The sequence below is a fragment of the Rhinoraja longicauda genome, chromosome 8 (assembly GCF_053455715.1).
Source record: "Rhinoraja longicauda isolate Sanriku21f chromosome 8, sRhiLon1.1, whole genome shotgun sequence".
In the NCBI taxonomy this organism is placed as follows: domain Eukaryota; kingdom Metazoa; phylum Chordata; class Chondrichthyes; order Rajiformes; family Arhynchobatidae; genus Rhinoraja; species Rhinoraja longicauda.
The window spans coordinates 53,620,419-53,630,943 of NC_135960.1; the positions used below are offsets into that span (position 1 = coordinate 53,620,419).

The 10,525-nt window shown below is 41.2% G+C and overlaps 2 protein-coding genes across 3 annotated transcripts; one reads left to right on the forward strand and one right to left on the reverse strand.

Moving 5' to 3' along the window:
- evx2 (even-skipped homeobox 2) lies at positions 1-2,714 on the reverse strand. 2 transcript variants are annotated; one of them, XM_078404541.1, is made up of 3 exons: positions 2,291-2,714; positions 1,044-1,282; positions 1-609 (listed from the first exon to the last, which is right to left on the reverse strand). In XM_078404541.1, the coding sequence occupies exons 1-3, from the start codon at positions 2,712-2,714 to the stop codon at positions 1-3; spliced, it is 1,272 nt and encodes a 423-aa protein (XP_078260667.1). The 2 variants fall into 2 exon arrangements, with proteins under 2 accessions (XP_078260667.1, XP_078260665.1); XM_078404539.1 differs by having other exon boundaries at positions 1,044-1,291.
- Positions 2,715-7,380: 4,666 nt separating this feature from the next.
- Positions 7,381-9,088, forward strand: LOC144596299 (homeobox protein Hox-D12-like). Its single transcript, XM_078404542.1, has 3 exons — positions 7,381-7,909; positions 8,643-8,824; positions 8,999-9,088. Exons 1-3 carry the CDS (start codon positions 7,381-7,383, stop codon positions 9,086-9,088), a joined length of 801 nt encoding a protein of 266 aa, XP_078260668.1.
- Positions 9,089-10,525: the final 1,437 nt, after the last annotated feature.

Here is a 10,525-nt window from a genome sequence, read left to right on the forward strand (position 1 = left end):
TTATCTGGTTAGGGAGGAGTCCTCCCGCTGACCAGGCGGTGAGACGGCTGCTGATTTGCTGAGCACCGCGGCCGAGTAGGGAAGGAAGCTGCTCTCCGACCTCTGCGCAGCCGCGGTGCAGGTGAAGTCGGAGCTGGAGCTCCTGGGCCCGAGTGCGCCGCCCTGGTTGCTGTGGCAACTGAGGCAGGAGCAAGGCGCGGCGCCGGCCGGCGTGGAGGCGGCCGCCGCTGCAGCAGCTGCAGCCGTGGCCGCGCTGCCGTTCAGGCCGTGCGGGGACTGGTACAGGCCCGGGTGGCGGAAGCCGCAGAGCAGCTCGGGCCGCGAGTAGGGGTGCGAGAGGGCGCGGAAGGTGTCGAGAGGGCGGATGGAGGTGGGGAAGGGCGTGGCGCCCGCGGCGGCGGCGGCGGCGGCGGCGGCTGCTGCAGCCGCAGTGACGCCGACGTGCGGGTAATAGTGCAAGGGCACATGCGAGTGGAAAGGGTAGGGCAGGCTGCCGGTGGCCGCCGCATGGGTCATCATGTAGGTATAAAAGCTGGGGTCAGCTGGGTGGGGCCATGACATCGCAAGTCGCTGTCTTTTATCTTTCATCCGCCGGTTCTGAAACCAAACCTGCATCAGGAAAGAAAATGCACAGCGTCAACACACTGCAACCCAATTTTGCTCTACACTGTACACCTCAAACTGCCCCCGCAAAAGATCCTTTGCAACAGCATTTTGGTCCATGCATTATTACTCTGGAAATCTAAGCGCTCAAAGAAAAATCCGCTACTTTAAAAGAATGTTCAGCAATTACGTTCACGCATTATTTGCACCAGCAGATGCAAAACATACTGCACAATAAATAACTTTATCATTCGTACACGTTAATAAACCAACATGAAGTTAAAACGCGCGATTTATCCTTTGTACACGTTAATACACCAACATTAAATTAAATTGTGCAATTTACCCTAAGTACACGTTAATACGCAAACATTACATTACAATATGCAGTATATTTATATGGAGCGGTGACTATAATATACGAATTAAACAGTATGCACCTTGATAGTAGTTTCGGGTAGATTTAAAGCAGCCGCCAGTTCACATCGCCTGGGTCTGGATACATAGTTTTCTCTGTAAAACTCTTTCTCTAGTCTACCGATTTGTTCTCGGGTGAAAGCTGTTCGATACCGTCTCACCTGGTCAGGACCAGAACTCGAATTGCCTATTGAATTGGAGTTGCCGTTCAGGTTCGTAATACTAGACCCATTCGAAGAAGTATTAGTTGAACTGCCATTGTCTGAATAAACTGGAAGGAGAAAAATTAAAACGTGAAAGATCGGTAAAGCATGAGTAGAAATTAATAAGGCAGCTTTGATGCCACATAATTAATGCTGGCTGTCATTATTACAAATGGTGACTGTTATTAGAGTCAATAAAGTTCTACGAGACTCTGCTTTACCAAATGTATCTAGTTAATTTGCAGTAAGTTTCGGTAATTATATATAGATAAAGGTTCTGAGATTTTCATCCATTAGCCAACCGAATTAACACAGAATGGAAAACCTCCAGATACTTCCTAGCCGTTTTTGTTTCACCCACAGAGCAGTTAGTATTCTTCAATATTGTACTTTTTAGTATTTTCCACCAGAAACAAAGCGCGCCTCTGAACTGGCAGTTGTTTTAAGACCAAAATATTTCGTCGTGGACAAGATAAAGGCCCCTTTGAAAATCACAGAGTTGAATAAAAGAGCATGTTTTCTCCAAATAATTAGACGTATAATTTCGCAACCTGCAATTTCGATAATGTGCGATCGAATCGCCTCTGATCGTCATTCAAATACCTCTATTTACAGAAATGCACCTCAATGAAAGAAATATCGTTGGCGCAAATATAAACATTTTACCCAACTTCATCACTATTGTTTCTAAATGAAATACTTTAACACGACCCATGCCTTCGATATCAATTTCAATGCTAGTTTCGATTCAAATATATCTTGTAATATAAGTTTAAAAAGAAAATGCATGTTTTCTATGGGCCTGTGTTATTTTATTTGAAACGCTTTGCCGGCAAAAAGCGCAAACATTGAGAACATTGTACGTTTGTTCTTACAGTTTATTTCTGCACAATGTATCAGCTTTTGCTTCTATAATTCAAACAGAAATAAAAATGTATTTAGAATCTTGATGCATCACAACAGAGTCCTTTCCCAACTGGTTTATTTTCTGTACTTTCGCCTGTCCTCGTGCAAAAAAAAAAGCAGATAATGATTTAGATAGTAATGTTTAACTAATAAATGTTTACCTTTGTTTGTATTTTCTTTGAGTTGCGTTGTATTGACGCCGGCAGGAGAGCGGAGTGTCGAGCATCCCACATCAACATCACTGTTCATTTCTGCTTCTTTCTCTCGACTAGCAAGTTCTGGGTAGAGGGAATATTTTTTCCTGCTTTCCGAAGACGAAATTTCAGACGAGGACGTGCTGTCGCTTGAATGTTGATGGTGGAATAAATTGTCTATCTCAAATTTGCCGTTTGTTGGGGTGTCCCCAATACTGTTGTGAAGGGAGGCGGAAGTTGGTCTGGGGCTGAGGCGACCACTGTGATGAGAATTTTCAAGGGCCTCCTCCACCGCATTTCCAGCTGAGTCTGACAAATTCGAAATCCTTTTGGCAGCAGGACTATGCAGACCCCGTTCCATCAGAATTATTTCTTTTCTTAGTCTTTCCATCCCGAAGCCGAGCGCAGGTTGCAGGCTGATACCACACTAATGATGAGCTTGCAGCTGGGGCCAATTCACACCCAGCCCCGCAAGTGTCTCGAAATTTATCTTTTTGGTGCAAAGAAAAAGTGTTATGTCAATACGAGGGAACGACTGGTCAAAATGACCCGTGCTTCCTTTCTCCCGATGTGTCATTCATCAAACTAGTGCTCGTCATTAAGGTACGAATGACGCTGTTCGAATAATCATTTATTGTAACAGGTTTATAAGCAAATAAATACAAGCGTCTGTCAGTGGATGATGAAGGCGGCCTAGCGACAGGCAAATACATCCAGGTAGAGAAGAATTAAAGGACAGCCTCTGTCCTCAGTCGCTGATCGCATGCCCGGATGCATTGGGTTTTAGCCTCTGGGGTGAAATTGACAGTCTGATTAATAAAATGAATATTACAGCATTTCCCTGTCCATTTAGCTAGATCATTATGCTCTTATTTTGTTTTGCAGTTCTTGCCGGCCTCAGATAATACCTTCTTCCTCACCACACATTTGGTTGACGGTGGGCGAGCTGTCTATGTAAATGAAAGAAGCAAGTTAAGATTTTTTATTCCATTGAAGAGATTTTGAACATTTGGTCAGTTTGGACTGCAATAACAGAATGTTGCTTTTATTTTGTTGACAATTTTTTGTTGGATTTCTTGCAAATCGCACTTCAAGGTCCTGGTATCACCGTTCCCCATTAGCGGGTTTTCTTAAGCATCTGCTCCCTCTCCCTTTCATCTTGCTTATTTTCCTTCTTCACATACATTCGTACAACTGACTCCAGTATTCGTAGTTTTTCATCGGTCTTTCACATCGGGACAGCACGTTCTTTAGTGTGCCCTTCGTTGACATATCGTGGTAGATCTATCGGACCTTTAGACAATGAAATATCTGTTTGACTTGTAATGCACATCACCAGAACGCAATACCAAGACAATGCTTCCCCAGCTGAAATTTATGGCATAATTTTGAATAGAGTTGTATTTGTATTATTTTTCTGAAAGTGGACTACATCTCACAGGATACATCTAGCAATATTTTACTTTATCTGGGTAATTAAATATTATAATATTAAGGCAGTTTATCTGAGCCACTCTGCACCTACCTTTTCTCTGTCCAGGTCCGTCGCACATAAACCGTTCTTTTATTTTAACACAAATATCCTAACCTTGCACTCGTTGGGAAGATTAAAGACAGGTCCTTCCGCATGAAAAGTTATGAGTTCTATATTCCCATGCTATTTGCTCCAAAACTAAGCTATTGATGTGTAATCTTCAAATAATCATATGCTTCGAAACAAGCGACCAGTTAAGGTTAGTCTGCAACCGGCATATTTATCTCCTGTTCCTGGTCGGGGAAAAAAACAATGTAAGGCTAAGTAACATATGCGGTTCGAAGTTTAAAATTCCGGAGAGGATTTGGAAGATGGAGAATCTGCGTGGACCAGATACTCTCGGTGTTAATAGTGGTAGTAATGATGACGCTGATAGCGATGATGATAATGATGATGGATTTGTTGTTGTTGTCATCATCACCGTAGTTACTTTGGATTTCCAAATCAATGTTTACCGACGAAAAGAGAAACTTATCAGCTAAGTTGCGAGACGCTAATTAAAGCTTAACTGATATTCACTGTTCGTATCACAAAATAGTTGCTCCCGACTTCCCCTTATGGGAAATGACAATGTAGCAAAAATCGTTCGTGATGCATAATTAATATTAAATAATGCATAGACGGAGCCTATATCATCGCTACTAAATGGCTTAATTAGTACTGCCCTCCATGCTGTGGAGTGAAAACAGTAAAGTCCTGTCACATATAAATATATATATGTATAATTTCCAATGTTTTTCTTTTACTTTATTACCTGCAATAAATTCTCATATTCATACTTTTGTACTCAGAATTTACTCTAATTTCTGCATTCAAACAAAATATAAACGGACAATAAATGTCGAAAAAAAACGGTAATAGAAACAAGGCAATAATATTACTACAATTTATGGGAAGGCATAAGCGATTAATGTTAATTGTGGGTAAGAAATGCATTAAAAGGCAATGTTAAAAGTTACATGGTGAAAATGATGTTTTCTTCCCATGGGACCCATGCACAACAGCGGCTTCTATAAAGTACAGAGGCAGCGTTCTAATGTCATTGTTTAATAAAAAAATAAGTTACAGACCATAAATTATTAACGCACGAAATGTCATTGTGTTTAAAGCTACACATCTTTTGGGCATTGTAGGGATTGCTTACACTGTAAATTGGTATTGTCTTAATGTTAGCAATCATAATAATATTTCAGGTCCTGAAATGACTTGCTGAATCTAAAATTGAAAAAACGTACATCGTTGGAAAAAATACAGTTTTCTTGCAAACAATGGTGTTCAAGTTTGATATTAACTGTTGCTTAATAATATTACCTATGATCCACCATTCAGACCCAGTAAAAATGGTAAGGAATTCATTCTGAAGCTTCGAGGTAGTTTTGGGTGAAGATATTAGATAAAGATGGATAGAACCGAAATGAACGGCGCTCAGCCGAAATATCTGTCCTCTGGCGCCCTCATCTGTTTTATTGCATTATAACAGTCACCTTGCTCCATTGCAGCCTCGTCGTTAACTTCACATCAGGGACATCTCGAAAAAGAAGTTGATAAATTAAAGGTGCTACTTGCGTTGTTGTCCGTGTGAGTTAACTTATGTATAGATCAATTGTTTTACATTGAGCAATTTTAAAGTGTTGATCCAAAAGATAAATTCATGTTAGACACAAAATGTTGGAGTAACTCAGCGGGACAGGCAGCATCTCTGGCGAAGGTCTCTCCAGAGATGCTGCCTGTCCCGCTGAGTTACTCCAGCGCTTTGTGTCTCTTCGATTTAAACCAGCATCTGCAGTTCTTTCCTACATAGATAAATTCATGTAATGATTTGTATTTAACTTCATTATGAGCTGATCTCCAGAGCTTTCCGTTATTGTTTTAGGGGCAAGATGTGTTAGAAGGAACTGAATAAGCTGTTTTAAACTGAAGATAGATACAAAAAGCTGGAGTAACTCAGCGGGACAAGCAGCATCTCTGGAGAGAAGGAATGGGTGACGTCTCCAATGGGAATGGGTGCCGCCCCGCTAAGTTACTCTAGCTTATTGTGATTATTTTATGGGCTATCAATTGACTGCCTGTGTCATTGTCCAACTGTGGACGCTTTGGAAGATTTGTAAATGTCGAGATAAAACGGTGAGACAAAAAAAGGCAGAATTTCACATTTTCAACCCTGCCTCATAAATTGGAAATCTAAACAACGAAAGGACAATCGCGCTCTAATTAGTTGATTATTAATTAGTGACTGATTTGAAAACTGCAAAATAAAGTCGATTTGCATTGACATAATACTAATCCGTAAAACTGACATGGTAATTTGGAGCCCAACGTAAAAAAAACGGCAGGGGCATGGGAAATGGGTTGCATTATTTAAAAAGCCACTGTTCTCTGGTTCCCCGGTTCTCTGATTTAGTTTTAGTTTTCAGTTTAGAGATGGAGTATGGAAACAGGCCCTTCGGCCCACGGAGTCCGCGCCGGCCATCGATCAACAGTCCACGCTAGTTCTATGTTATCCCACGTTCGCATCCACTCCTTGCACACTTGACAAAGGCCGATTAACGTGCAAACTCGCACGTCTTTGGAGTGTGGAAGGAAACCGGTACACAGAAAGGAAACCCACGTGGTCACAGAGAAAACGTGCAAACTCCACACAGACAGCGTCCGATGTCAGGATCGAAGCCGGATCTCTAGCGCTGTGAAACAGCAGCTCTACTTTTATGCATTTTGAATCAACTGCCTTTTCAATTATGTCAATGGAAAGTTTTAATCTGGAAGAAATGTCAGAGGACTGGTGAATACGCCAAGAAATAGACAGATCACATTTCTGTGTGCAGCAGTAGTTCACTTTACCCTCCTCAAAAAAGGTTTACAGTAATAGGCTAAATATTTGTTCGCTCGTCTAATGCTGGAACCCGAGGAGTAATTCTGGAGCTGTAAGGGTTATAGCAGGCAATAAAAGCTCCTTAAATGCCTTTTGCCTGACTCATGTTGCATTGTCATTTGTTTCTGATTACAGTTCATAGTTCTATTGTAATACCGGTTCCTTGTGGCGTTTAATGTACATAAAATAAACAAATATAGGTAACCAACAACTAAACGTTAGAAATTAATCTCAAAGGAGACAAATCTTACATAACCAACAGAAAAAGGAAGCTGATAGAAATGATCACAAAACTGAGCGCTGACCTTGGGTCAACAGCCCCAGTACAGATGTGTCATTCTGCAATGCAGTTCGTGTCCTTGACGTTTGTTCACAGAGTTTTAATTTGCAAAGAGTCCACACTGGTTTTATTTGCTAAGTGCAGTGGAGTTACAGCAATAAAAAGATCAGGTAGTTTGGACCAGGGTGTAGTGTGTGCTTAATAGATAGTGCCATTTCTGGGAGGTGGAACAAAGTATTTGATCAATGCCAGTATATCATTCTCAATATTTTTGAACACGGAGGAATTTGCGCTTTCAAGTTGTGACCGAAAGTATTTGTGAGATTATATCTGCAAGGCCTGGAGTGAAGAGAATCGTTTGGTGAAATTTTCAGATGGATTCGACCTCGCTGCGATACAAGCTGACGTTAGGGACATCTAGCGATAAGACAGTAATGCTGCAAGATGAAGTGCGTCCACTTGATATGAATCCAGTACTTTCCACGAATACTGGGTTTTCCCCCGCTATGTTTCCTTCAACGTTGAAAACGACTCCAGGTGGAAAATGCCTCAGATTGTATTCGGAGGACTTTTCGACTTGCAGTTCACGTGGAATAGTAGATCGGGACATCTTTGCCGTCTCACCTGAGGCAGGTCGATTCACTGCCAACCAGCTTCAAAGTGACAGTCATTTACCTTTGTTTAGTAACTACCCCCACAATGCCTGCGTGAGAAGTGAAACCTCCACAAACTCAGCAATTTATCAGAGTTGGCCATTAGAATGCCCCCGGGCTGCACCTGTCCAGATCCAGACAGATCCCAATGACCTGGACCTCACTTCGTTCAGCCATTCCCAGTGTTACGGAGCACCCATTTCAGGAGGAACACTTCCAACGACAGGTCCCGGCGTCCCAATGCACTTAGGTCAGTCTGCTGATGCCTTCTCGTAATCCTAGCTCACATGCTTAACGATTGCTTTCGTTTTCAATATATGTTTGAAAAAAAGGCAAGTGTTGGAATTTTCTTGCTTTGTTGCACCACCCCGACGATCGTTGCTACCTGAGTTACTTTACCTTGACTGTATTTATATGGCATTTACTGTTGGCATTTTGTGTTTGGAAAGTAAATCCATAACTCCTTAGGAAATGTGTTTTCCCATAAAGAAACCCAAAACAGTTATAAGGTCCATTCAATTTATTTACCACAGCAAAATGACCATCTATGTCGGCTCGCCTCCAATACATTGCATCATATCCCTTTTCACTCAAGCATTTCGGTGGCAAAATCAAATGTTTCATTATTTTAACATAGCGAGATAAGAAGAACTTCAACTTCTTTTGATATAGCCACCAACCATTCAAATATACATTGGAGATATTGGAAGCCAAGTTTGAAGTATATGACAAATCATTTCAGATGTATAAGATTAGGTACAAAATTACTTTTTGAAGATGAACTATGGAATCAATACTTTGACATAAATTGATACTAATTGTCACCTTCGGGCTTTATATGTGTTGTGGCGGTAAAATAGCTATCTTCGAATAAAGTAAGAAAGGATTGCAACGGTGGCTTGCATGTATAAAAGCATAGTTATGTAAATGGTATTGTCTTAAATGCATGTTAAACTTCTTCATGGGTATGTGTGTTACCTCAGCTTTCGGATTTACATCGCACTGGCCGCCATCACAGAATCCTGGAAGTAGACGAAGGAAGAAACGAATTCCTTACAGCAAACAGCAAATTGCTGAATTGGAAAAGGCTTTTGAAAAAAATCGATTCCTCACCCCTGAAATCCGACTGAATATTTCCTTCAAATTAGGTTTAACAGAAAGACAGGTAAGGCAGTCTTTTTTTTCAACCGTTACAAAATGAGAGAATGAAATACCTGTCCGATGGTCTGGTCTTTCTTGTATGCCAACAGGTGGGTGCATGTATTCCCAGAGAACATTAAAAACTGAGACAGTTCCTTTGTAAGCATTCTGTTTTAAAAAAAATTCTGCTACTTTTCAGGTAAAAATATGGTTCCAAAACCAACGACAGAAAGAGAAAAAACTTCTTCGTGTGCATCAAATGATGCGTCCAAGCTGCCCTGGCCTGTAAAATGGGAACACCTTTACTCAAAGAAAGCAGTTTACAAACATATTGTTTCCAGCATGTAATGCCCAATCACCTTTCTTCAGATATACACGGACCTAAACCATTCAACGCGCAACTGCATTTTCATATATTTTACACAACTGTCCCATGGAAAAGTTCTATTTAATCATAATGTACGATTTACCGTTCATTTTGCATTGAACACTATTTACAGGTTGGCTTCGCTAAACATAGGAAACGAGGAATAATAACATCATAACTTTAGTTCTTAATAGAGATATTCAGCTTAATTTGCAGAAAAATAATATTATCTCTGAACTATTAATTTTAACGTGTATATGACTATTTAGAGTGAGGTAGTGGCATTTCTGAAGGTTATAGTTTGTATTTAAATGATTTTGTCCGGAAGGGTTGAAGAGGAAGTTGCAGATGAATGTTTGAAAAAATTATGTTTTTTATTTTCAAATTTGAAATGATTTGAAACATTGAATATGTAAAGTAATTCAATATACTAACATGTATTTTAATAAAATTGGCAGCTTTGTATAGGCGCTACATTGCAGTTGATTTACATTCAAAACAGTGTTACCTCTTTCTAACAAAATGCAATATGTACAAAACAGAATTTATTGGTTGGAGACAAAAGTAGCTTTACATCTATCTAAATATCTGTCTGTCTGTCTGTCTGTCTGTCTGTCTGTCTGTCTGTCTGTCTGTCTGTCTGTCTGTCTGTCTGTCTGTCTGTCTGTCTGTCTGTCTGTCTGTCTGTCTGTCTGTCTGTCTGCCTGCCTGTCTGTCTGTCTGTCTGTCTGTCTGTCTGTCTGTCTGTCTGTCTGTCTGTCTGTCTGTCTGTCTGTCTGTCTGTCTGTCTGTCTGTGTGTGTCTGTCTGTCTGTCTGTCTGCCTGCCTGCCTACCCATTCACCCACCCACCCACCCACCCACCTGTCTGTCTGGCTGCCTGCCTACCTACCCATTCACCCACCCACCCACCCATTCACCCACCCACCCACCCACCCACCCCCTCCCCGCCTGCCTCCCCGTCTGTCTGTCTGTCTGTCTGTCTGTCTGTCTGTCTGTCTGTCTGTCTGTCTGTCTGTCTGTCTGTCTGTCTGTCCGTCTCTCTGTCTGTCTGTTTGTCTGCCAGTCTGTCGGCCTGCCTGCCTATCTGTCTCTGCCTCCATTATGCTCAAGGTTAGAGAATCAAACATCATTTCGATGATGTTTCTCGTGTCTTTATTTCTAAATTACGATGCAAAAAATAACAACAAAGATTACATTTAAGTTGAAGCATTATATTCGGATACCTAAGGTAGACACAAAGTGGCTGGAGTAACTCAGCGGGTCAGGCAGCATCTCCAGAGAGAAGGAAAGGGTGACGTTTCGGGTCGAGACTCTTCTTCAGAATATTCAGGTCCTTCTTCAGAATAAATTCTTCAGAA

Bases quoted from the DNA above. Each gene is read 5' to 3' on its own strand.
- evx2 (XM_078404539.1), bottom strand. From the start codon at position 2,714: ATGGAAAGACTAAGAAAAGAAATAATTCTGATGGAACGGGGTCTGCAT. The intron at 1,292-2,290 runs GTAAACATTTAT...TTCTCCTTCCAG, and splicing joins CAAAGAAAATACAAACAAAG to TTTATTCAGACAATGGCAGT. The intron at 610-1,043 runs GTGCATACTGTT...TTCCTGATGCAG, and splicing joins TACCCGAAACTACTATCAAG to GTTTGGTTTCAGAACCGGCG.
- LOC144596299 (XM_078404542.1), top strand. From the start codon at position 7,381: ATGGATTCGACCTCGCTGCGATACAAGCTGACGTTAGGGACATCTAGC. The intron at 7,910-8,642 runs GTCAGTCTGCTG...GTGTTACCTCAG, and splicing joins CGGCGTCCCAATGCACTTAG to CTTTCGGATTTACATCGCAC. The intron at 8,825-8,998 runs GTAAGGCAGTCT...GCTACTTTTCAG, and splicing joins TAGGTTTAACAGAAAGACAG to GTAAAAATATGGTTCCAAAA.